The sequence below is a fragment of the Candoia aspera genome, chromosome 6 (genome assembly GCF_035149785.1).
Source record: "Candoia aspera isolate rCanAsp1 chromosome 6, rCanAsp1.hap2, whole genome shotgun sequence".
Lineage (NCBI taxonomy): Eukaryota > Metazoa > Chordata > Lepidosauria > Squamata > Boidae > Candoia > Candoia aspera.
In genome coordinates, this window is record NC_086158.1 from 39,262,965 (window position 1) to 39,290,863 (window position 27,899).

At 40.9% G+C, this 27,899-nt stretch overlaps 1 protein-coding gene and 1 long non-coding RNA gene across 2 annotated transcripts in view; both read right to left on the bottom strand.

Moving 5' to 3' along the window:
• Positions 1–5,107: 5,107 nt before the first annotated feature.
• LOC134499454 (uncharacterized) lies at positions 5,108–8,116 on the bottom strand. Its single transcript, XR_010068146.1, has 2 exons — positions 7,982–8,116; positions 5,108–5,350 (listed from the first exon to the last, which is right to left on the bottom strand). It is a non-coding gene; the product is annotated as an uncharacterized LOC134499454 (long non-coding RNA).
• A 509-nt stretch (positions 8,117–8,625) lies between these two features.
• SLCO2A1 (solute carrier organic anion transporter family member 2A1) overlaps positions 8,626–27,899 on the bottom strand; it is an 80,612-nt gene continuing 61,338 nt past the window's right edge. The window contains exons 8-14 of the mRNA XM_063306796.1: positions 25,298–25,462; positions 23,603–23,792; positions 21,214–21,370; positions 18,740–18,909; positions 17,971–18,035; positions 13,725–13,848; positions 8,626–10,701 (exon numbers count right to left, since the gene is read on the bottom strand). Coding sequence (XP_063162866.1) covers positions 10,581–10,701; positions 13,725–13,848; positions 17,971–18,035; positions 18,740–18,909; positions 21,214–21,370; positions 23,603–23,792; positions 25,298–25,462 — 992 coding nt within the window. The 3' untranslated portion in view covers positions 8,626–10,580. The remainder of the gene's footprint in view (positions 10,702–13,724; positions 13,849–17,970; positions 18,036–18,739; positions 18,910–21,213; positions 21,371–23,602; positions 23,793–25,297; positions 25,463–27,899) is intronic.

The following is a 27,899-nucleotide window of genomic DNA, read 5'->3' on the forward strand; positions in this document are numbered from 1 at the left end:
CTGTTTGATTGACTATTCTAAAGCCTTTGACTGTGTGGACCATAACAAATTGTGGCAAGTTCTTAGCAGTATGGGGATACCAAGTCATCTTGTATGCCTCCTGAAGAATCTGTATAACGACCAAGTAGCAACGGTAAGAACAGGCCACGGAACAACGGACTGGTTTAAGATTGGGAAAGGAGTACGGCAGGGCTGTATACTCTCACCCTACCTATTCAACTTGTATGCAGAACACATCATGCGACGTGCTGGGCTTAAGGAATCCAAGGCTGGAGTTAAAATTGCTGGAAGAAACATTAACAATCTCAGATATGCAGGAGATACCACTTTGATGGCTGAAAGCGAAGAGGAACTGAGGAGCCTTATGATGAAGGTGAAAGAAGAAAGTGCAAAAGCTGGCTTGCAGCTAAACCTCAAAAAAACCAAGATTATGGCAACCAGCTTGATTGATAACTGGCAAATAGAGGGAGAAAACGTAGAGGCAGTGATAGACTTTGTATTTCTAGGTGCGAAGATTACTGCAGATGCTGACTGCAGTCAGGAAATCCGAAGACGCTTAATCCTTGGGAGAAGAGCAATGACAAATCTCGATAAAATAGTTAAGAGCAGAGACCTCACACTGAGAACAACGGTCCGCATAGTTAAAGCAATGGTGTTCCCCGTAGTAACATATGGCTGCGAGAGCTGGACCATAAGGAAGGCTGAGAGAAGGAAGATAGATGCTTTTGAACTGTGGCGTTGGAGGAAAATTCTGAGAGTGCCTTGGACTGCAAGAAGATCAAACCAGTCCATACTCCAGGAAGTAAAGCCAGACTGCTCACTTGAGGGAATGATATTAAAGGCAAAACTGAAATACTTTGGCCACATAATGAGAAGACAGGACACCCTGGAGAAGATGCTGATGCTAGGGAGAGTGGAAGGCAAAAGGAAGAGGGGCCGACCAAGGGCAAGATGGATAGATGACATTCTAGAGGTGACAGACTTGTCCCTGGGGGAGCTGGGCATGTTGACAACCAACAGGAAGCTCTAGCGTGGGCTGGCCCATGAAGTCATGAAGAGTTGGAAGCAACTAAACGAATAAACAACAACAAAGACCTGAAGTCGGTAGAACCATTTTTATTTCTTTTTAATTCTTATTTATTGCCTTTATTTTGGAACATTATTCCTAATAGCAAAATTCCCATCTCTCCAAAAGTTGCAACTTTCTTCTGCATTAGTAGAGGGCAATGTAGACTTATTTCAGCTCCTTCAGTGGTTGAAAAAACAGGGGAGGTAGGGTGGCTGTTGTCATCCGGGAATCTCTTGTGGCCTTCAGGGGCCATGCTCCACAAGTGACTGGGTGTGAGGCCCTGTTTTTCAAGATGGGTTCTCAGGAACAGTTGGGGGTGTTGCTAGTGTACCAGCCTCACTGCTGAGTAGCAACCTCCCTGCCTGAGCTGCTGGAGGCCATCTTGGGGTTGGCAGTGGAGTTCCCCAAGCTTATGGTTCTGGGGGACTTCAACCTGCCATCCCTGGGATGGACCTCAGAGGCACCTCGGGAGTTCATGACCACCATTGGCAGCCATGGACCTGATTCAGATCATTCGAGACCCAACTCCTCACCCCAGACTTAGTTTTCTTGTCGGAGCAATGGCAACGTGATCTGAGGGGAGAGTTACAGCTATCCCCACTGTCATGGTCAGATCACGCCCTAGTGAGCCTGAGATTCTCCTATGCCACCCCCCTCCGCAGGGAGGCAGGACCTATTTGATTGGTCCACCCCCGGCAACTAATGGACCCAGCAGGGTTTCAGAGGGAGCTGGGGGTTATACCCAGAGATCTGCTGCACGGTCCAGTGGAGGCCCTGGCTGCCGCCTGGAATAGGGAGGTGGCCGGGGCCTTGGACAGGATCGCGCCTGTGCGGCCTCTCTTATCCCATCGAACTCGATACTCCCTGTGGTTCATGGAGGAGCTGAGGGTTCTGAAGAGGATTAAGAGATGCCTAGAGCACCGCTGGAGGAAGACAAAGACTGAATCTGACCGAACACAAGCTATTAAGGCCTACCTTGTGGCAGTAAGAGGGGTGAAACGCTAGTATTTCTCTGCTCTTATTGCATCCTTAGAATGCCGCTCGGCGGCCCTGTTCAAGATTACCCAATCCCTTTTGGGGAAAGGGGACCTAGAGATCCATCTTCAGGGCTGAGCTGAGGAGTTTTCCAGGCATCTGCAGGATAAAATCGCTCAGATTCACTCCAAGTTGGACTCTGAGTGTGAGGCAGTATCTGGGGAGATACCTGGGGAACGTTCTTACCCTGTAATCTGGGAACAGTTTGATCCTGTTGGACGTGAGGAAGTGGATAGGATCCTCCGGACTGTAAACACCACCACTTGCCAATTAGATCCATGCCCCTCCTGGCTGGTGAAGGCAGCTCGGGAGGGGACATGTGGCTGGGTCCAGGCGATGGTAAATGCATCCTTGAGAGAGGGGGTATTTCTGGTAGCCTTCAAAGAGGTGCTGGTGCACCCCTTCCTCAAGAAACTATCACTGGACCCCAGCATACTGGACAATTTTCTCCCACCTCCCCTTTTTTGGGAAGTGGTTGAGAAAGTGGTGGTGTTGCAGCTCCAGAGGATCCTGGATGAAACAGATTATCTAGACCCCTTTCAGTCAGGTTTCAGACCCAGTTATGGGATGGAAATGGCATTGGTCGCACTTATGGATGATCTTTGGCAGGAGCAGGATGGAGGGAGTGCATCCATCCTGGCTCTTCTTGACCTCTCAGTGGCTTTCGATACCATCAACCATGGTATCCTTTTGGGTCAGCTCAGGGAGTTGGGGGTGGGTGATGTGGTCTTGCTCTGGTTCACCTCCTTCCTCCAGGTCCGGTCCCAGATGGTGTTGATAGGGGAGGAGAGATCGGCCCCACAGCCCCTCCTTTGTGGGGTGCCGCAGGGATCAGTACTCTCCCCTCTCCTTTTTAACATCTACATGAAACCGCTGGATGAGATCATTTGCCACCATGGGATGAGGTATCATCAGTATGTTGATGATACTCAATTGTATATCTCCATCCTGGGTGAAGTAAGTGACATCATGACCACCCTTTCTGAGTGTCCGGGGGCTGTGGGGGCCTGGATGGGGAACAACAGGCTTCAACTGAACCCTAGTAAGATGGAGAGGCTGTGGATTAATGGCACCTCATGTGCCAGGAACTTGTCATCTTTAGTGCTGGATGGGGTTGCACTGCCCCAGACAGATCCAGTGCATAACTTGGGGGTCCTCTTGGACTCATGACTCCTGCTCGAAGAGCAGGTGGCAGTCGTGGCCAGGAGGGCCTCTGCGCAACTTTGTGTTGTGCGCCAGTTACGCCCTTTTCTGGATCGAGAGGCCCTCCGAACAGTCACTCATGCCCTGGTCATCTCCCATATAGATTACTGTAATGCGCTCTACATGGGGCTACCCTTGAAGAACATCTGGAAGCTACAGCTGGTGCAGATTGCGGCTGCTCGGACAATCTTGGGTGCTCCAAGATTTGCACACATAACACCTTTGTTGCGTGAGCTCCACTGGGTCCCAGTTTGCATCTGGGTCGAATTCAAGGTGTTGGTTATCACCTTTAAAGCCCTACATGGCATGGGACCAGGATATCTGAGGGACCATCTCATCCCTATTACATTGACCCACTCCATCCAGTCATGCAGGGAGGGCACGCTACAGGCCCCATCTATAAAAGAATTCCATCTAGCAGGGACTCGGAAGCGTGCCTTCTCTGCTGTAGCTCCCACCCTTTGGAACATCCTTCCCCCAGAGGTGAGACAAGTCCCCTCGCTCCTGGACTTCCACAGAAGATTAAAGACCTGGTTTTGTAGGCAGGCTTGGAATGGGAGGGCAAGTAATTACACCTGGGGATGGCTAGCACCATGTAGTGATTTGGAGGGACCTACCACACTGAAGGACTGTAAGATCTCTTTGCCATGTAGATTTTATTATATTTATATTTTTATTGTATTTTGTAATCATAATGGTTTTATATTTTAATCTTATTTTATTGTAAGCCACCCAGAGTCCCCCCATAGGGGAGAGATGGGCGGTGAATAAATTTATAAAACAAACAAACAAATAAATAATAAAGATGTACAGTAGCCTTGGGAACTGGCAAAGAGTAGCATGTCTGGAAAGGATTGGATGAAAGTTGAGAGATCCAATGTAGGAAGGCTGGAGGAAAGTGGGCAGGTGAGAACTTTGGAAGCAGGAAATTATTGGGCAGGGGTTTGGAGAAACAGCACAAGGAAGATAAAGGAGAACAGGGAACAGGTAGGGAAGCAGCAGAGTAGTAGAAAGGGAGAAGAAAGGGAAAACAGATAAAGTGAGAAAAGAACATAGGCAAACTCAGGGAAGGTCAGGCAGTGAAAAACATGTCAATAAGTGGAGGGAGAAGTGGTGGGTTATGGGGGTATGGCAATTCACTTCAAGAGCATGATGGGTTGTGTGTTGTTCATGGACCACAGTTTTTTGCACTCCTACGAATATTGCTCTCATATTCATGTGTATCCTAGTTAAAATCACCAGCTCATTTTTAACACAATTCTAATGGTTTGGATAGCATGCTATGCCCAAACAAATAAGCCATATAAGCTTATCATGATGGTCTTGTTTGTATAAGATGCTAAGAGGATGGGTGAGTTTCCACATTGCTCTGAACCACAGATTATTCCTTCTCTTGTTGTGCAAACCCAACCTATTAGTATGTAGGCTAATTATGAGTTAGAAGCTGGTCCTAGATGGTCAAGATTTCTAAGGAGGCTGATGGTAGCCTGATGGGAGGATGAGTAAATCAAATTGAAGTCCTGGCCTGCAAAGATTGTAGTAGCCTATGTTTTTCAAAAAGCCATCTAATTCAAATATTAATTCAGACCCATCTAGCTGAATTCTAATCCCTATCAGCTCTGGGCAGAATTGCCAACTAACTGGGGATACAAATTTCTCTAGCTTAAATTATTTGGAGTCATTAGAGTATCTGAGAGAATAGGACTGTGAAATGTGTTATTCTGGATGTTTAAAAAACATAAGCATCAACTGAGTGCACCTGGAAATAATAGCCGTAGGAAATGAGATATTGGCTAAATGTTTGTGTCTCTTTGATTTTATTTCACTTGCTTTGCAGCAAAGATATATAACAGTACTGAGCGCTCATGGGGTGGGAGAGCAGCCATTCTCAAAAAAATCATACAGAGGCAAGTAAATACAAACAAATTTAGACAAGCTAGCTTAACCAGTTCTTTACAAATGTCTAGCTAAAAAAGTTTCTGTGACGCTCAAGAGACAAAACTCTGCTGTTTGGATGTGAAGAATGCCAGTGTCTCACAAAGTCTGAAAGAAAAACCCAGTAGGAGTCAAAAAGTCTACAGTGGCACCTAACCACAGCACAGACCTGCCCTGGCAACATATTTTTTGTGATGTGTTGTTATGAAGTTGCCTTCATCTTGCCCATCTGCACCTGGGGCAGCCTTAAATCATCCTTAGCTGTTTTGATTTTAAAATATTTTCCCCCTTAAATTGGCCACTGCCAAGGTAAGTCCAAGGTGTGAACAATCTGACACGCTTCCCAATCATTTTTAAAACATTTTTTAAAATCCTGCCTTTATTACTTTATAAGTAACTCAAGACAGGGAACATACCTCGTACTCCTTCCTCCTCCTCTTTTTCCCACAACCACCACCCTGTGAGGTGGGTTGGGCTGAGAGAGAGTGACTGGCCCAAAGTCACTCTGTGAGTAGCACAGCCAGGTGACCAGGAGTGGGTACAACTAAACATGTAAGAACTTCCAAGAAATATGGAGGCCATTAATTCCCAGCCTCTTGCATGGTATGTATACTATTAGTTTACTACACTACTAGCAATCACATAGATGCATTTTCTGTTTCCCTCTTGCTAAGCTTCTTCAAGTTGCCTTCTTTCACACTGATTTTCCTTGGCCCATTGTTTGCATGTGACAGAACTGACCTCACTTCCCCCCTACCCCTACCTGCCTGCCCTCTGCCAAAAGCAGGCTTTTGATGGCATGACATCTAGAGAAATTAGATGAGATATGAACTTTTCCTAGTTGGAGGACCACACTTGCCTGTTAAGTGGTATGATGGGGGAACCATACTCTAAAGCAAAGTTTCTCAACTGGGGTTCCATGGAGCCCTAGGGTTCCACAAGTGGTCACTAGGGGTTCCCTGGGAGATCACAATTTATTTAAAAAATTACTTCAAATCTGGGCAACTTCACATCAGTGAGGTAAGTTTCATTCTTTATTTTTAGTTTAAGAACATTGTTAATGTATACTGTACATACAGGCCTACACATGAAACAATAATTTTTTAACTTGTGGCCTGTATTTGAGCCTGAATGTGCAGGGATTCCCCAAGGCCTGAAAAATATTTCAAGGGTTCCTCCAGGGTCAAAAGGTTGAGAAAGGCTGCTCTAAAGAAATGTGGGATGGAGCTAGGACAAAAACTAAATTGTATTTCATTTCATTTCATATTTCTAATTTAAGTTAAATATAATTTGTATGATTCCAGACATGTATTTAATAATTCTTCCTTTATGGCACATTAAAGAGTTATAATTTGGGAACAACTTTTGGAAGTTTCTTTGGACCCACATGATACCTTGAGGTCTCAGGTTGTGAGCTTCTGATTGTGCTATTCTTTGCAGGAAAAAGCATCATGCTCTGCTGTGATGTCACCCACGCACCACTTGTATTGGAGTGTATTAGAGAAAGACACAGGTTTGTCTCCCAGGAGATGACTTCCTCACAGGTCACATTGGAATTCTATTGCTCAGTGTGACCCCCCTCTCAACTTCTAGCATTTGCCAAGTTTGGGAATGAGAAATGTCACTGCCTGCTTGCAACAAACTCCTGAAGCTGCTCCCCCAGGGGCTAGATCAAATGAAAGTCTTCCCCTTAATCAGCTGAACTAAGATTTCTTTGCTGAGCTGGCAGTTTATTTCAGTTACTTTTTGGTTATCGATGAGATAAAAATGGCTCTGCTGAACAGCGAATGGCGCAGTTATCAGGAGAACATTGAAGAAAGTTAACGAAGCACCTTACTGAGCAGACGGCCTCTTATCTTGATGCTACAGACACTTCCATACAGATTTGTCACCTGCAGTTTTATTAGCTCCCTCTGAAATACTCACTGGAACAGGAAAAATATGCTGGATATATATCACAACCCACCCACCCCTCTGGTAATGGAATCATGGATGTTGTAGACTGGTTTGGGGGCCACTGAAGATGGAGGCAGTCCATAATTCTGAATGAACCAGTGGCCAAGAGCTTTCCCCTACCCATTTAGTTTCAACCCCTGACTTTCCCCTTTCACTCTCTTTCATCACCCCATTCTTATTCTTATTCTTTCTCCTCTTCTCTTTTCCATCCCTCCCTCCCTCCCTCCATCTTCTGGACTCAGATTTCCTGTTCCTCACACTACAATCCGTAAAATATGATTTACAGTTGTATAAAGCTGGGGGGGGGGGCTGTTGTATGTTAAAGTGATGGAGAGGGATTGCAGTATAATCAAATTACCTGCTCTCAGACAGCAAACACTTAAAGCATGGTTCCCAACCTTTTTGGCACCAAGGACCGGTTTTGTGGAAGACGATTTTTCCACGGACCGGGGAGTGGGGGGATGGTTTCGGGATGATTCAAGTGCTTCCTCTTTTTCTTTTATTATTTTTTCTTCATGCTGTTTGGAGATAGCAGCCAATGGGCTTGCTTTCTCTGACAGGAGGCAAAGCTCAGGCAATAATGCAAGCAATGGGGAGCGGCTGTAAATGCTCAGGCTGTAAATTCACTTGCTCGCCCACCGCTCACCTCCTGCTGTGCAGCCTGGTTCCTAACAGGCCACGGACTTGTACGGGTCCAGGGCCCGGGGGTTGGGGATCCCTGACTTAGAGGAACAGTAGGAAGACATGAAAAATATAGAATTATGTTATACAACACAATTTAACCTACATGGATGCAGGGATGCTGTTATCTTGGACTAAATTAAGATACATCTGCCAATCCAGTGGGCTTCTATATAGAGAAAGGGAAGGAGCATTGCAGGCCTTTTAGTCACATCTCATATTTACTTGTACAGCAACAAGGTTTAGTTGCAACTTTCTTCTCTGACGTAGCACTCTCTTAATTTCTGCTCACTGAAATCCATCTGGAATCTTCCAATGATCTGAATTTAGAACTACTAGAATTTAGACCTCATAATTTTATAATTTCAGTTCCCCAATCCTCTAAAATCTGCAGTTCAAGCTATTTGCTGCACTTGTCACAATCCAGTTGCAAGAAACATATTCTTGTACTCCTATCTTCAGTAAAACTGGTTTGCTTTTTTAAAATATGATTTAGGCATGCCGTAAGAGTGCAGAAGACTGAGCTAAGTGTGTAATGCTAGAATTATTATAAGCAGTAGCTGAAATAGTGCTTTAGGTGCCAGTTTTAGGAACCCCAAAATGTGGCAAATTGTCAGTAGTTCCATATTCTTTATTACATTGGTTATTATTTAACTTCCCCTCAAATGTCAAAAGTTCCTTTACTGTTTTTAAATGTGTGGATTTTGCAACCATCTACGACATGCAATAAGTAACTACCCAGTTCCTTTGCTTTTAAAACAAATTTATTATGTGTATCAAAAGTGTATGTTGTACATGTGTGTGTTTACAATGGCAGCAGAAGGAATGGTGTACTTGAACATACAAATACAGATAACTCTCCAAACCATCTTCCTGTTCAATTTGTACTATTTTATTTTGCCATCATTGGGTTCTCAAATAAATGTTAAACTTGGTAGAAACTAGGAAAAGGGGGGAGTTTGGGTACAACTGAAAAGCAAGTAATGTTTAAGCACCATTACTCCCACTGCCAACCCAGCACTTAAATCACACCTTCTTATGCCTTGCAAGTTAAAATGGCTCAGGTGCTTTTCTTTCACTGGCTTTGTTTACAATATGTATTTCATCTTCATACTGTTAGTGAAACTGGAAATAAACAAAAGCAGCTATACTTTAAATTGCTCCATCGCTCAGCCTTGGCATACAGTATACAAAAAAGAAACTCTGAGAACGTTAAGCATAACAAAATATGTCTGTCATGAATCAATGTGCCACTAGGTGGTGGTACAACATTTCCTTGCGGTAGGTTTTTATTCTTTTATGCAGATGCTTAAAAAATGGTTTGAAGGTGCCACACAGTAATCCCGGAAATTGGACAAGATGGCCTATAAGTCCTTCTAACTTTATAATTATATAAACACATGCACACAGTTGTTTACCACAGTGTATCTCTCTCCTTAAGGCATGCTTCATAATCAATTTATTGATCCAGTCGTTCATTTGCATCTTTCTCTTTAGTGTCCCTGAGCAGAATAGAGACCCATGAGATAAAAAGTAGAAGTGCCACCTTTGATTATGTGGGTCAAATTTTAACATACCTAATTCGTCATCAGCTAAATAACATATTTAGTGGTTTGTTTTAGATTTAAGAAACTCAACAGATTTTCTCTCTCTGTACCCCCAAGTACTTTTCTTTTTTAGGGAGTTAGGGAAAGACCCAAATAATGAGATACACTTTCTAGTTAAAAAGAAAGTAACATAAGAAATGAATTATTTCTTGATGAAAAGTCATATATTTTTGTTACTGTAATTAAAAGCTGTTGCATTACTAACAAGATTCACAGAATGAAAATTTGGATTAGTACCATATTAAATAATCCCAAAGTCAAACACAATATGCCTATAGCAACAGGGAGGCTTAAAAGCAGGGAAAATATTGGCAAAGTGGTTTCTTCAAAATCTGTCAGTAAAAAAAAAGAACAAACTAGAAAAATGTTTTTTATTTAAATGTCAGCATGTCACAACAATCAACTTTATATACACTGAGTGGCATTTATATCCACTCTGGCCTGTATAGTAAAGGACAAGGAAGAAGAAAAGGCAGAGAGGGAGCAGATTGAGTGGAGTTATAATTTGCTTCTCCCTTAGTTCCCTCCCTTGGCCATGTCTGGATAATGCAACAAAGTTGATTGAGTTGAACAGTCCAAGACCCAGAGCCAAACTGGAATGCTTCCCCCTTAGCAACTTCTAAGCGACTCATAGGGTTCTTTTAACCGTAACAGCTTTCACTTGCCATTTCCATTGTTTTGACATAAAATCAAGAGAACTGGTTGCTTCCTTCCAACTGTCTGTCTGCAGGATGGGAGAGATCCATCTCTTGCCCAGTCCTGAAGTGCTTCAACCGCTGTAGCTTGGGGGCTCCCTTTTGCTGGCTGTGGATGTTTTCATTTCAATTCCTCTCAGTGAGATGAGTTGGCTGTGTAATCTCTTTTAATACTGAGTGGATGTTTGACTCCTTCATTCCCCAACACAAACATGTTCATTTGGCTGGACTATATGCAGCAGAAACAGGTCATGTAGGAGTTAAAGTTCGGCTGCTAATATGAAATGGTGCCTGTATTGTTAAAAAAACATATTATAAAAAAGAAAGGCACAAAGGCCAAGTTAAGTAAATACAACCATGATACAAAATGATGCTTCAAGCTGGTCTTGTAGTGCAGAGCTACACTAGGGCAGCAGCTTTATCTTGCACATTGTATTCCTTGTTCTTGGTCAGCTTCCAGCTGATAAAAGATAATAGCAGGATGCCAATAATTTTGTAGCCAACCTGGAGGCCCAAATACCTGGGTGGGGGGGGGGGGAGAGAGAGAGAGAATGAATTTATTTTGGAATGAAACATATAGAATTTGTATGGCTACAATAACAAGATTTAGTTGAATGACTACTGAGAAAAAAATGAGTGGTTTGCAAACCATCATAAACTAAATAATGCTGAATTTGAAACAACTCATTTTGAACCTAGAACAGTTGCCTGAGTGCAAAGCAAATGTTTCACTCTTGAAATTGGCTGTTTCAATCATTTTTAAGTGTTTCAAAATGCTCTGTTTTAAGCTCTGAACACTTCCAAAACGATTGAAGTCAGTTTTGAATGCAGAAATATGAACTTCAGGAATCTTTAGGTTTCTATAAAAATGTAAATTCCAGATTTGGATGTGAGTTTTGATCTTGGCAAGAAAAGGAGGCATTAGCAGTGGGGGAAGATCCTCTTTCAGGGACAAGAAAATAGTTTCCTTCCAATAGTTTCCCCAAAAGTGTTGTAATATTTCTTCTGGAGAATAAAAAAGAGGTGGAGATAAATAGTAATTTTTCAATCATCTTATGAACTGGAATGTAACACCTGGCTGGTATTAACAAGTCTTCCAGGCTCAAGCTGTACTGAGCTTGCAGAAAACTCCTAGCCATATTATTTTTTAAAAAGAAAAAGGATTGAAGTCATAAGATAACAGCAATAGCTTACAAGTGAGGAGTTCATAATTACTCACGTGGAGCAGTTCCTATCATGGCAGATAGGGTTAGTATGTAATTCAGTGTGCCCAAATATTTTCTGCTGTCTGTGAGTCGTAAGATGTGCAAGCCAAATTAATGATTTTTTAAAAGGCAGGAATATGCCTGCCCCAGACTGGTTTTCCTTTTATTCTCATTTTAAGACAAAACTCCTTCTCTCCTTGAATCCATACAGCAGTCTTCCCAACCACCAAGTGTACTGGGCTCCATCTTCCATTATGTACAAACTGGCCCTCCTAGGTGTTGGAACTGCAAGCTTTAAATTTCTGACAGTTTATGTCCCATCTGGAAGCAGCAAGTTGGAGAAGCCTCCTACAGATGGCTCAGACTCAAGTTCCTACATCCTGAGTAGCTGTTGAACTGTGCACAGCTATTTCTTCTCCTATCAGTTAGCCCTGGCAACTGCTCTAGTCTAGGAAGGGAAATCACCTCCACCTCCCAGTTGTTCCTTGGGAGGAGGAATGAGGGAACAAGCTGAAAATCAGGGTCTTGCCTGAGGCTGTACTCTATGGATGCTTAATTCACTCCCATGGCTGGAATGCTAGGAAATATCTGAGACTCCTTCTGAGGTGAATCTCCTGAGGCACCAACAGAATAGCCATTGGAGAATGTGGTAAGAGATGCCAAAGTGACATTGCCAAGAGTTCCTGTATTGCTGATTAAAGTCTCAAGGTTTTACCAATTCTGGAGTTGCTGGAGCCTTGTTTGGTGAGATGGATTCAGTGAAGGAAAGCCCAAGACATCTGCATCCCAATGAGGAAACTGTGCTAATGTATTAGCAGCCAAACATGTGTTCTTAACTTCACCTAGCCAGTAGCAGGTGTGAGTCAAGGGTAAAAAGGATATGTGTTCCTGCTCTTGAGCCAGACTTCATGGAACAGATTACTGGGGATTCCCTGGAAAGATGCATTCCATCTCTTCTGGTCTATTTGTGTTAGTCAGACTCTCTGTTGAGGTCCTTCTTTAAAATGTGTGCTTGTAAGTGCTGTGCCCTGCAGGAGCTTACCTCCCATGATGATGGCAGGAAGCCTGAGATCAAGGGGAGGGAGCCCTCATCCTCCAAATTAAACTTTTGGGAGTCTACTTTCCCAGCATCCGTAAAGGGCCTGTCTTGGAAATAATTTCTCTTCCCCTTCAAGAGGTGAATAGCCACAGCTAATTAACTTTCATAATGCACAGTACTTTCTTATAGCCTTCAATATACAAACATTTCCACAAAAAGCCAATTTATTTCAAAGTCATGCAAGGGGGAGGGGTGGTCTTCTCTCATTTTATTCAATAACCCTGTCAGATATTTTGAGTCAGGGAGAATGACTGACTAATGTCACCTAGTGAACTCTAACTTCATGTAGGAACATGAATGTGGGTCTCCCCAGACTCAGTCAAATACGTTACCAATTACACTACAATGGCAGTTCCTAAATTTCCTTTGAAGCCTGCACAAATGTGTTTACAAATAAGTGAAAAAGGTAGTATCTTTGAGAAGGCACTAGCCTTTTGCATTAGGATGGGGGTCCTGTGAAGAGTGATATAAGGAGATTGTGCTTACAGAACAGGGATGATGGCAAAAGTTCTGAGAAAGTGGGAGGGGGGAATTCCTGGGCATTCCCATCCTCCTCAAAAGTCAAGTCAAAACAAGTTTTCTTGAAAGATTGTCTCAAACAACAACAACAACAACAACCCTAAGCTGTTATAAAGGAATGCCAAGACATTCACACACTAGGCTGCAGGAGCTCAAATAATTCAGTCTCCCCAAAACAACCAACAAAACAATAAATATACTACCTCTTAAGTGAATTAAACAACAACAACAACAACAGCCTTCACATTCAGCCCATTCAGATGCATAAATACAGCAGCAATCAAAGCATGGGGCTTAAGCATGAGAAGAAGAGCCAAGCAGATCCAGGCATCAGCCACCTTTGTTCACACCTTTGTTCCTGCTACTGCTTTAAGCTTTGTAATTATTAATTTTACTTCTAGTTTGCATGGCTTAAAAGTGATTTTAGTGCAGCAGACTTGCACTCTGATTGCTAAGCACAATACAGAAAATGTTGGGCAAGTTACTCAGTCAGATTAATGTATGCTGCAAGATTGATATGAGCTTATGTTTGGATTAATAGGAATAATAATAATAATTTATTAACTGATACCTTGGAGGGCCCAAAAAATACTGGTTTAATGATAAGATTTATAGAAGGCAAGCAATCCATCAGCTTTTTCTTTCTACCACAGGTAAGAAAAGCCCTCATCTAATTCAAAGAACTAGCACTATTCCCATCTCAAGAAAGAAAAGGGTTACCTGCTGCGGAAGAAGCTATTGTTATAGTAATGGCAGGATCCACTCCTATTGCTGCAGTCTTTCTTCCACCATATGCAGGAGGAGTCAATGAGGATGCCAAAGAAGGTAGGAGCTGGCAACCAGGCTTGGAAAGGAAAAAAGAAAACCTAGCACTTCACACTCCAGGCAAACAACATGTTACACATTTTTCACATTCACAAAAGACCCAAAGGGCCAAGTCTGACTGAAATCGTTTATCTCTTCCAAGGAAAAGAAAATCAAGTTATCATCTGAACCAAGATTGGATCCAGATTACAATTAATTTAATATAACAGTTCATATTGCATTTTCAAGGATATGAAAGATCACACTTTTTAAATACCTTCCTCTATTTTGATCTGAAATTACAGTAAAACAGAACAGTAAAAATTCCCCCAAATCCAGTAGCAAAATGTAAATTACACTGCATATTTAGTTAAATATTTGGAAGCATAATGGGCCATAAATCCCTCTACTTTTTCTGTCTGACTCCCACCCCCTTCCTGATGCTTGAATGAGAATGCAGTGTCCTACATTCTAGAGATCCTGGGAAATGTACTCTTCCCCAAGTATAAGGACTTAGAAAGCTAGAAAAATTACATTTTCCAGAGTTCTTAACTCTCTCTCCCACTATTGCTCAGGAAGCTGTTATTTCAGGTACCTTAACAGAGCTGTTGAATTAATTAAAATTAGGATTAGAGCAGAATTTTAAAGTTATGTGGCATGTAATTTGTATTGAAATTGAGTATTGTGGACTTGAAAGTTCATGTTAAAGGATAATTACTGTATTACACAGTTGAAGGGCAACGTCATAATAGTTAAGACCATTTTCTAAATGTGCTGATTGTCACCTTTATAGCCCTATATGGTATAGGGTCTACTTATTTGAGGAACTGTCTGTCTCCCAGGGTTTCTGCCCACTCTGTACGAACTGACAGAGCTGGCTCATTCCTGGTCCTGTTTATCAAGCAATGTCTTCCAGGTGGACCTGGGAGATGGGCCTTCTCTGTTGTGGAATCTGCCCTCTGGAATTGCATCCCCCTAGAGATTTGCATGACCCACCTTACCAGTCTTTAAAATAGCAATAAAAACACAACGCCTCACCAAGGCCTTGGAGTAGGGTGATTGGGAAACCTTTTTGTCTATTTTTATCTCTGCTAGTGGGGCAGAGAATTGGTTACTGTTCTTTCTGAATGACACTGGGTTTTATTTTTGATTTTATTGTTCACATATGGAACTGGGCAGCCTAGAAATTTGGTAGGTAGGTAGGTAGGTAAGTAAAGAAATATGGGAAATATGAAAACATGAGCTCACTCTTCCCAAAGCAGAGGGCACGTAGTCCATTACATAGGTGAGCGAAAGAAAGAGGTGCAAATGGGTTTGAATACTGAATCCCAGAATCATAGGGTTGGAAAGAACCACTGGAGGTCCTCTAGTCCAAATCCCTGCCCAGGGCAGGAATTCTCAGGCCATCCTAGACAAATGGCTGTCCAACCTTTGTTTGAAAACCTCTAGTGATGGGGCACCTATGACTCCGGGGGCAGGCTGTTCCACTGTTTAATTGCTCTCATAAATAGGGTTTATGCTTAAACCATTCTAGTAGCTGAAATTCATTTTTATGGATTAAAACTTTTCTATAGTAACATTTACTATAATAAACTTTTCTATAATAAAGATTACCTATCAGGAACTTTTGGATTCTTGTGAGCTTGCCTAACTGAGTCCAGTCCTACCTGCCAGATGACAATTACAAATTTTAACAACATCATTATTTGCAGAAGTTAGTAACAAACTGATCTCCCTGGAAGATGAAGCATAACAATGGACATAGAAACAGCACAGCTTTGTCAGACATGTTATCTAGTTTAAGGGACTCAGCTGCACACCCATCTAACCTCCATCAGGGGTTAAGCAACCTGTGGACACTGGGCAGGTTTATGTCAACCTTCATAATAAAGGTGCCTCAGCAAACTTTATTCTGCTCATCCCAACTGAACGCTCTAAAGAGCATCAGTGGTTGGGTTAGGGTTATTGTGTTCAACCATGTTTATTGTGTTATTGTGCTCAACCATGATTTTATGCCATGGCTTGTGTTGGTATATTGTTTTCTGCTACAGAGATTAAGGTTACTATGGTAACTAATCATTCTGGCCAGGTGAAGAGGTCAAATTTAATTGTCCTCAGTTTAGGTGTTAATAGTTGCATTGCCTGAAGGGAGGGCAGCTTGCTTGTTACTTACTTTTTCTTTTAGCCTTGCAGCCAGTAAATAGCTCTCTGAGAGAGCTCTCTCCTCTCTGAGAGCCTGTGAGAATGCACAAGCCTGTAAATATGTTTTTGTGCTTTCTGTAAATAAATTTATTTTTATAGAAATGCCTGGTGTGTGACTTTTCTGATCTCTCCTGGGCCAAATGCTTTCCAGCACTCTGCCAACAGCTTGCTGACTCAGCTATAATGGTCAGATTCTTACATAAAATGTAAGATTCTTTTTGTGTTTACTGGACACTACAGAAAATGTGTAGCAAGAGCTTCAACTTCTGTATTGTTGAAGTGAATGCTTTGGAAGGGGGACTGACTCATTTTGTGCTTATTGGTTTAATACTGCATAAAGCTGATAACAGAGTGCTGGAAAAAGAAATAAGACCTAATTTGTAAATGTGATGTTAAATTACACTGCATAAGTGTGAAATTTATTGAAATATGAAGAATGATGTATTTAATATTAATTGCACCTGATTTAAATCCTTGGAAGTATGCCTTTGCATATGAATAGGCTTTTTACCAATATTATGCATATAGTATTTACCAATACTAATAATATTATCATACTGATAAAATATTATCAGTATGATTTTGTGTGATCAAAATTTAATTTGTTGTTTAAAACTTGAGTTTATTATAACGTCTGTAATGGAATGTGTTCCTGAAGGAGGGAGTGATGTGGTGGAATTTGGTGCTACTGCTGATTCCCAGGAAGAAGTAAATGCATTCCAAGCTGATAAGAGGACTCACAGTTTGGAAAGCCTTGGCAGGGGGTCAGAGAGAGTCAGGGTAGCCCTGCCCTAGACTCTCCTGGGTTATTTCCCAGTAGGTTAGTTAAGACAGCCTTAGTCTGGCAAGATTTTATTCAATGAGAACAATAAAGAACTAGAGTTGGAATGCACTGACTCAGCGTCGTTTCTTGGTCCGGTCCTGACAACATCTATGTTTCAATTTTTGTGTTATTCTTTTTGTGTTGTTGTTTCTTAAAACTTTTGTGGTTAGCTACTTTCCTCCCTTTTATTGGTAGATTAAAGGCAAATAAAATATTAAAAAAAGAAACCTTATCACAGCTAAGTGCAGTGTGTACATCTAGCCAATGAGTCCCTGAGTCGTCATCTTCTCCATTCAGAACACAGTTTTCATCAAGTCCTTTGGGTCCTTTATTACCAATCCTACCTCAGCATTATATTTAGCATAGCAAAGGAAAGGAGAAATTACTTAAGGATTCCCTTGGTAACTGTTGTCCTAGGTAGAAATAATTATGTGTGTGTGAGATGGGGGGAGGGGAAGAGTTATCTAAATGTTGCTGGACTCCAACTGTCATCATCCTGACTGCTAAGCTAGACAATTGTATTTAATTAATTAAATTTATAAGGCTACCCAACCTTACAATAACATTGTATTTGAAGGAAGGTACAACCCAACAACATTTGGAGAATGACAGGTCCCTGTTCTGAACTAAATGTGATGTCTTAAAACAGGAATATGAAATTTCTGCTATCACATTCTAGTTCTATTCAGCCCTGTGGACTGTGGCTGATTTCCTAACACTAGACACAGTTCAATCATGGAATAAATTATCCAGAGAACTCCCTTTTACCTGATACATGCAAGCATATGGCTAGCCAACCATCTGTTTGGAATGCTTTAATTTTGATTCCATGAGTCAATGGAACCCAAAAACATCTGGCGGGCAGAAGTCCTTCAATCCTCATTTTTAAAAATTCTCCTTGGAAAAAAGGCAGATATAACTACTGTAGTGGGGTTTTTTTTCCTTTTTTAAAACCTTAGTTCAACTAACCTGGAATGATCATGTGAACTACATATTTCTGATAAACACCTTCAAATAGAGTTACTGAGTATTACCAACACCTTTGCATGTTTACTCAGAAGTAAATTCCCACTATGTTCAGTGTAGGTTATTGCTTTATAAATATCTTTAGGATGGCAGACTCAGGCTGACACTCACCTAGTAATCTCATCAATAGGAACTGGACTCCAATAGCAAAAGACTTTTCATCATAGGACACCACTCTGTTTACAATCAAAATAAAATATATATCAGAAAGCAAGATATGGGGATCAATGATTTGTTCCTGCTCTGGGAAAAGCTAAGAAGCTTGATGATGATTGTGAATTATTGTGGATGGCCATAGTGGATTAGTTACATAAAAAGAGGATTAAAACTGAGAAGAGCCTATTAATATATAAAGCAGAACCTTTTTGGTGGTAGCACTCCATAAATTCTATACTTTGCATATGAGACCAGATGAAACCTAATCTGTCTTACTTTTAGGAGGCATTTAAAAAGTCTTCCTCCACCTGGGTGCCCGGCTGATGGTTAGACTTCAATTCCAGGATATTCAGCAATAGTTAACTGGCTGACAAATTTTGGAAGTTGGTCCACATATTAATAGAGCACACAGTTTGGGAAAGGCCATATGAAAGCATATTAACGCAAGATTTTAGAATTTATTTTAATTTACTCCATGTTGCTAGGCTACAGTTGGCATTTATGTTTATTACAGAAGAAATGTAATTCTACTAAAATAGAAATAGGCAACATGTAGCTTTCCAGGTATTGTTGAACTCCAAATTCCTAGCCAGGATGGATAATAGTCAGGAATAATAGAAATTACAATGTAACATCATCAGTGTTACATATAAAAGCCAATGATGCCTGCAAATGACAGATATATTGCATGGGATCATCCACTATGGCCCTAGCCCTTTCTTACCGTAATACCATCATGTAGAGAGGGTTGTGAGATAGGCAAGCAATAAATGCAGCAAATGAGATGATGAATATAACAGGCAGCAACAGATGGGCACAGCTAACAGGGCAAGATCCGGTCTTTGCTGAGGACTGTCCATTCTTGGTGGAGATACAGGAGCAGTTTGTGTAGATCTTGTTGAAAGAGCAGAAGGGAAATCAATTTCAGGAAATCAATTCACTTTAAGGTGGGACCATAGCTCAATAGTAGAGCATATGTTTTGAAATCAGAAGTTCCCAGCTTCAGTCCCTGGCCTTTCTAGTTAAAAGGATAGGTACCAAATGTTGAGAAAACCTCTGACCTAAATACCCAACTGGTCAGAATCTACAACACTGAGATGAGCAAACAGTTTGATACAATATAAATCAGCTCCCAGTAGTCTGTGGCTTAATCTCTTCATGGCCAAGGTAGATTTGCTGTTTGACTGCTGAGAGACACGTTTGAAGGAAAAAAGGACAGCATGGAATTCTGTTGTAGTACTATTGTAGTATTATGGACATTGTACCCATCACATTTAAAATTATATACTGATATTACATTTGTGGTTCAGTATCTGAAAGTTTAGAGCAGGAATTAATAAATTATTACAATCACACAAGTAGATTAATAAATTAAAAAGTACAGTGCATCTTGATACTGCATCTTAAACACTTAACCTTGGCCACAAAAAACAATTCTGAATGTAAAGCAGGGCTTCCAAAGCTAACTTAGAATTCTGCACCTTTTGAAGTACATGTGAAAATCCAGTGGTAAACAGCAGGTATTATAAGAAGGCCGTTTAGCACACCAACATACAATCTGTGGTCTCAGGCCTATAACTATCTAAAAGTTGTTATATACTGTAATTTTTAATGTGAAAGAAGGAAGAAATGATTAAATATATGGACAAAAAACATATTTACAATTTTTAATTTACTGATTACTTTTTTAGAAGTGACAAACAAAAGGATAAACTTTACCTAATGGACATACAAAAGAAATCTGTTAAAGTTTTGAACGATTTTTGCCTGATACACAGATGACCAGCAAACTACCTCTGGGACTTTTTTTGGAAGGGGTTAAAGAATAATTTTAAAAGTTCAGGGAAGGTTTATAAGGTTTGTTTGTTTGACCAGGGCTAAAAGAGGAAAATAGTTATATCTGATTGCCCTTACTGGACTTTTGCTGACAAAGAATGATTGATGAAGTGTTTGGATTTTGTTTTGTTTTTTTAATCTAAGAGATGAGCTATGTGAAGAAGAGAGATTATTTTTTATTTACAGACGGTGATAAGGTACAGGTAATCCTTGATTATCAACCATAATTGGGACCGGAATCTCAGTCATTGAGCGAATTGGTCATTAAGTGAGACGCCCACATGAATTCTTTGCTCAACGACCACAATCCCAGAACTCCCAGATGCAATTATTAAGCAATCTCCAGGGTCTCTGCTAAGCAGAGCGAAAGAGCTGCCTGCCAAAGGGATTCCCCTCCCCTCTGCATGGAGGGGAAATCCTTGGTGGGGCTGGAGGAACGAAGCAGAAATTTTCAGGATTTGAACTTTGTTCCTGCGGCTCCATGAAGGGTTTCCCCTCCCCTCACAACCTTCCTTGCCGGCTTCCCCATTGACTTTCTGGGGAAGCTGGCAGAGAAGATTGCAAATGGTGATCACATGACTGGGGCGCTTGGTATCTGGTCGTAAATGTGAGCCGGTTGCTGAGCACCAGAAATGTGGTCATGTGACCACGGCAGAGTGGTACAATGTTTCACGATGGCCAGAAGTGCTTTACAGGCCATAAAGCACCACTTCCAAGGCTGCTGTAACTTTGAACTGTCATTGAGCGAGGACCATCTATACTACAATTGTTTTTACCTGCTGGGTTGAAGGGGGAAGCTATTTCTTTTTTTCTTTCTTTTTTCTTTTCTACACTCCCTCCCCCTCCCTTTTTTTGTTTGTAGTTTTTGTAGTTTGTATTGACTTTTATTCTTTTAATTTATAATTCTTAATAAAATTATTTGGAAAAAAAAAAGAAGTTGGACAGGACTCATCTTGAACCTGGGAGACAATAAAAAGCTAGGTTTCTCTTGATACTACTAGTTAAGCCATCTTACATGCTATTGGATCACCAATTCATATAGTCTTTATTATTTATTTTGAATGGCAGTATTTCTTCACATTCTTTTTCCTGAGAAGTATCTTTTTTAATGAAAATACTCAGAATTAAAATTGGGATTCTCTACATGGAAAGCACATGTTCTTAGACTTAGCAATGAATCCTGCTCTAAACACTATCATTAACAAAAAAGCATCTGCAGCTCATGTAGAATATATGGCATATTGGCCTCCTTACTCACAAGTGACTTGGCCATACTCCCATCCTGTCTACACGGTGCATACTAGATAGATTTGAACTCCATAAACAACCCAATAGAGCCCCTCTGCATCCTTAAGCTCTTACAATTCCAGAGATTGAAGAATTAGAGAAGAAACCAGTACAGCCAGCGTGACAGGGAGAGAGATACTCCACACCATCATCTCCGCAGACTGGATGGAAGAGATCCTTTGAGCAGGAGCACTGATGGTTACATGGATCCTGTTCTGGGGAACTTGATGTACTGCCAGAAAAAAGAAGATGAAATAACATGAAATCAAAATGAGTGAAATATGTTTTCTTGAGTGCACTGGTGATTCCCAGACTATTATTGTTGGGTTCTTGCCATCTTGAACCTTGGCCTATTGCCCTCTGAAGGTGTCACTGATGTTTTTCAGTTAATTCGTTTACTATTATTACACATGCAAATATGCAAACACATGCAGATCATTTGGATAGAAATGCATCTGATGCCTGAAATAATCTATCTGATATAAACCTTTCAGTAGAAATCAGGTGGAAACCAAGGAAAAAAATGCCAAAATGAGACTGTACTGTAATTAAAATGGGAAAGCTTCTAAGGTCAAAGTACATTCTCAAGGCAGGATCACATTCATTGTGTTAAATATTGAAAGCTGCTATCTAAACTAGTACTATGAATCTGGTCTTACAACACAGGTGCATAATCTAAGGCTCAGAGTTTTATGATGCAGCCCTCCAAAACCCTTGGGCACAATTTCCAGGCTGCAAAAAATGGACAGTTATAATTTTTAATGTGACAGAAAGAAGATATTGTTAAATACACAGAGAAATGTAAATGAAGTCAAATCAAATTGTTTTGTTTTTACTCTGACCACTTTCTTACCTTGGCTCAACGTACTTTCTGAATTGCACCCCTCATCCCCACAAAATTATGACCCTTGACCTATAATGATTTTACAGTATGAACCAATGAAATTCATCACATAAGCTCTCTCAAAGACTAAGAGCCACTTTCATCATAAGCACAGATCATGTATTCTGTCTGTGAGTTTTCATCTTTCTAAAATATCATGGGAAATGCTTATTGAATATTGGGATTTGCTTAAAACTCTTCTGGGAAGGAGTTTACAATCTTTTGAATGAATAAGACTTCCATCGTTTTACAGCTTCTCTATGCTCAAGTTCTTGCATGGAGAGTTAGTGAAAATTGATATTGCTTTCATGCCTCCAAATACTTAAAAAAAATAATTTGGAACTTTTTGCAGTAAACAATATAAAAACAGCTCAACTGTCATGAGTGCCGTTGAGCTGAAGACATCAGCACAACGGCACACATGACAATAACGAGGAAGCAGAGGAAGGGGCTCAAGATAAGCATAACAAGCATGACAAAAGCCACAGACCCTAGCCAGAGGATGCAGCCATCAGAACACAAAAGAGAAGGAAGAAAAGACAAAGGCTAGGCGGATCGCGAGGCACACCCAAGCCGTTAGCACGAGCGCAACGGAGATCGCCCAGCTGACAGCAATCACCGGCTGAATGAGGAAACCGATGATGGGCGATCCCGGGGCACCAGATGGGGCCTCGCAACCCTTCACCTACCGGCAAGACAGCATGCAGGACAAAGGGGGGGTGACGTGACCCAGGGTGAGGGGGCGCTGACCGGCGCGGGGTATTTAAACCCCGCACCGGCGCGCTCCCCTCACTCTCAGCTTTTTTCGCAACTGACACTACGTATGAAATAAACCAGAACCTGCTCTCCTAGGAATCAGCGTCTGTGTTTTACTCTGCGGTAGGCAGTGCATGACATCAACTAAATCAGGCCAAAAATTCATCTGAAGCAATATCCGGTTTACCACTGGGAATACTGGGATATTCACAGAGCAGACTTGGACAGTAGCCCTCTTGCATGATTATCCCAAAGCAATTTGCATTAATTGCCATCATGTCCTGGAATTGGGAAGACCAACTTCACCATCCTAACTAACAGTTGCAGCTACCTTTTCCCCATTTTCCTTTTAAAGCCATCTAAAATAGTGGTAATTGCCACCTAATTCCATAGCTTAATTATGTGTAGTCTGAATTTGCACTCTATTGAGAAAAGTTCATCCCAAGCAACATATAGTGCTAGAGGTACAGCCCTATAACATGCAGGAAAGAGATGCGTAAAGCATCCTTGGAAAACCAAGGAGATATTTTTGGTGCACAAAATGATTCAGCAACACGTAGGCTTCACAAGTCAGCACTGTGAACTAGCAAAAACAACAAAACCACCACAACAAAACATGGGCTAAAGAATCCATGTTAGGGTTCATCACCATAATTATCATATTTGTTAGATAAGGAGGACAATGAAATAAAGGTCTGAAGAAGGCCAGGACAAAGAGAGATTGTGAATACAAGATAAAGAGAAATCTCTGTGCCATGATTTTAGAGCTTATGGCACTGAGTTCTAGCTTCCACAGAATACTGCAGGAAGAATAGAGCATATTACCTGAACAGATGAATTCCAGCCACGTTCTGCGAGGAGCAGCCCATAAAAAAGAGAGGAAGATAGCAAAGGGTGGAGAAAAGTAACACCACAATGGTGAAACGTGGGATGGTTTTGAGTGAGAAACCAAAACGCTTCATGAGGAACCCTCCAAAGAGCATCCCTAGTGCAGCTGCAGGTAAATTCACAGATCCTGAAAAGGAAAGGGTGGAGTTGAGGATTGTTATAAATCCTTAACAATTGGAGACAGCACTACATAACTTAAGACAAAATCTCCTGATGGCAACAGAATGGAATCAGTCTTACAATTGGCACAGAAGGGACTGCATGTTCTTTTTGCATACAAAAAACATCCTTTCTTGTTATTGTGTAGGACTGAATAACTGATTTAGGTTCCTAGCCTTTGCACTTGGAAATTTCTATTGGGATTTTTTTTTCTGCATACAAATCCTGCATCTTGCACACTAAAGGTAGACAATTTCTAGAGGAAAGGCAGCTGCAACACGGGGTGGGGGTAGGAGGCGCAACTTTTTTGCAGACAATGCTGCACTTATGTTTACCCTTCCAGGGTTGCAGGTAGAGCTGTTCTTGTTTTCATGACATTACTAAAAGGTGATAAAGCAAAAATGTTAGCTCTTCCTTTCCCCTCAAAGGAGGGGAAAATATATGTGATTTTTTAAAGAAGTGAAATGGATGCCTTAAGGTTTTACAAATTAAATGCAGCACGTTGAACCCCACCCCCCTCATAAAACCAAAGGAAGAGATAAATATGGAAGCTCTTCCCTCCAAAAGTGTCTTGGGAAAGTACAAAATGGTTACTGGAAGCTGCAGGCAACCTATGCATGTAAGCCAGGGGGAAAAATGACACTGTATCCTTCCAACATAATGTTCTCAGTGACAGGGAAAACAGTGAACATGCTCCTGTCATCAAAAGAGTCCTAGTCCATTGTTGCTACATGGCAAAAGAGAAGCTGTACTGGAGCCAATTATTTTTTTCACAACAACAGTGGCAACATAGAGAACCCTGGGCTCTGACCTTTTATACAGAACCTATTTGCTGTATACAAGGACATTTAATGTATCACAGGGATATTGAGTTATGCCATCCATTTCAAGCAAAGTGCTGCTTAACCATTTAAGCCAGCAATACAGGTCTCAAAGGTGGAGTTGCAAAGCCACTGTATCTTAAACAAATAACGAACATAACATAATGAGAATAAGGGAATGACTTTGGATGGATTCACAACTAGGATGGGTAGAAGTGCTTGATAGTCACCTGCATGACATCTGTCAACCACTGTACTGCAGATGCACTCACAGCAACTTTCTCTGTGAGAGAATTTTTGACTTAAATATAAAGAAGCATGGTTTCAACCCCACATATTTTAAAAGATTGGTCAAATCAAATTCTGCCTCAACTTCTAACTAATTTTCATTGCTTTCAACTTAATAAGGGTCTTCTGTTTGTTGATGGTACACTGCTGGCAACCCATGGAAGACTATTTGCTGATTCTTCTATGCCTTCCAATTTTTCAGAAAGGATCTTCAATTGCAATAGTGTGGTTGCTGTCTGGTGCATTACCAGATGAACTGAATATGGAGAACATAGCCAAGCACTCTATCTAGGTAGCCAGTACTTTGTTCTGAGAAAGCCTCAGCCACTAGCTCAAATTAGATGGGCTGCTCTAGTTTTCTCACCAATGAGGAAATTAGCATAGGAGGAGGTAGCACCAAATTGTTTTTCCAGATACTTGTTGAGGAAGGTAGAAAGCCCAGCAAGAATAGAGGAGAAGCTGCACTGCGTCAAGACCAACAAAATGAAGAGTGGATTGAGGAGCAGTCTTAGGAAGCCTTGTGGGAACTCTGAAAATAAAAACAGAAGAGTGTGAAGACCAGAAAGGAAAGGAAAAGGACTTCAGGACATGAGTAAACGCAAAGAATTATTGTAGCATCTTATTAAGGATGTCAGTTGCAACAAGAAGGCCAATTCTTAAGTTAGGTCTATTTGGCATCTATTCTTAAAGATGCTGATGCTTTCCTCGACTAGTCTTTCTCAATCTGATATTCTCCAGATATGTTTAACTAGATGAAAATGTAGGGTTGCAGTTCAACATATCTGGAAACCACCAGACTGGGGAACACCAGGCTAGATTGATTTAGGCCTTAATTGCTTTCTGCTAAATGCTCATAGAAAAAACAAAAGACAAGAGCTGTTTAAAATCTCTCTCCCCCTCTGTCTCCCTTCCTCCCACTTCACAATAGTTCAAAAGAAGTTTGTAAGACAAGTAATACAGATAATATTTACTTATGCTTCCACTATCTTATGCTCAGACCTATTTCTGAATTGGAGCCTCAGAGACTAAGTCTGAGATTCTCAAACTGGCAAAGCACATATTTCATTCAGAGCTATCCTTGTGGACCTTTCCCTGTGCACACCAAGCAAAAGCCAACAAGCGAAATAAAAATCAACAAGATACAAAATTACTTTTGGAAAACAAGCTTTGGATGGAAAGAAGGAACCAAGGTTGTAGAGTGATCTGTAAGATTAGTTCTCTACAGCTTAGAATTTCAAGCTCAGATGCCATATGGAAAGTTTTCAGATTAATCATATGGAATTTTCCATATGAAAAGTTTTCAGATTATTATGAAAAGTCACGAGCTACATTCATACAGCTACTTTGCCATGCTCCCATCCCATCCCAGAGCCATCAAGATATCATGCTGTGCTAAATCTTGCTGACACCCCACATGCTTGCTGTGCTGGCCCTCACTTCCTTTTCTCACCTTAGGTACACAACAGGTACAGGCTGCACTGATATCTATTTATTTCTAATGCAAAATTGTAGGGGCTGTGATTGGTGGTTCCTCTGGCTGAAATTCCAGCCCTGCCCAATATAATTCACCATGTGAAAAGCTTCTTTTAATTGGTTACACAATGCTCTAGTTACTCCATGCCCTGATTTTTTTTCTTTTCTGTCGACCAAATGAACTATTCTTTTCTTCATCTGTGAAACTATAGGTGAACTCAACAAGTGTTCAAGCTACCGACCACTATATTAATATTATTTCTATCAAGGCAATCAAGTCACTAAAACCCACAATTAAAGCTTCATTTTTTTCCCTCACAAGCAGATTATATTTTAAATTGTATTTGTATCTGTATTGGAGAAGTCGGAAACTATCATTTCTTCACTTTTATAGTCCTTTCTTTTTTCTTTAGGTCTATCTTCTTGCTTTCCTTTATTTCCTATATTGTATTTTAACTATATATTTTGAAATTGAATAAAGTTCTTATAAAAAGGAAAAAAAAACCCTACTGACCACTAAATGGCAACAACGAATTAGAATTGTTTATATCTATTGGTTCTCATCTAGTGGTCATCTGTGTTTGTGCAGTTGCTGTATAAGTGCTGTTGGAAAGCTGGAGTCTGAATAAGCAGTTTAACTTCTGGGACCCTTGTGAGACTGTAACCTACCCCAAGAACCTAAGGTGAGGAGAGGAAGTGAGGAGGCCGGACTTCCTTGGGAGCAGCAGCCACTGGGAAAGGAATTCTCAAGCCCACAGGCCACAAAAGTATAAGAGATAGTCCTTTTAATTACACTTCCAATTATGTAGGTTAAGCAATTTGTGGCAGAACCAATTGGAGCCACAAATTTGTTGATATGGAACCTGTCATTTCAAGCCATCTTCCCCATGAGTATCAATACATCCTATATTACCTATCTGCAGGGTCTGAAGGTGGGATAATAGAGAACACACAACTTCCAGAGTACAGCACCTTAAAGCCATCCTTGGATTGACTCAGCTGCAGATGCACAACATGATAGGGATGTTGGCATGCAGGCTTGTCCTTGAAACAGTAAGTGGGCCAGCCTTGAAGTTGGGCAAGGACAATGTGTGGATTTGCCCATTGTACCACTGTAGGATGAAGAGGGAAACCTAGGATTTCCTAATCAGTTCCTAGTTTGTAAGCAACATCTTGTACATAAGTGTTAGCTTACAAAGAATTGAACTTTTGACTTGCCAGGGAAATGAGGTTCCTATTAAAAAAAAAATCCTATTTGCAGGTATATGCTAAATGGCTGAGTTAAGTAACTAGCCATCAGTTGGAACTAGTAAACAATTTTCTAAGATTACTATATGCCTAAATTATTATTAGAAACATTTTTTCATCATATTTCAAACAGTTTGGAATATCTATTGGCTCCTAGAGTAGAATTTGAGAATTCCTATAGCAGCCAGGCCAGCTATAATGTCACCTAAAAACATTTAAACATATGTCCATTAGGTGGCTAACTC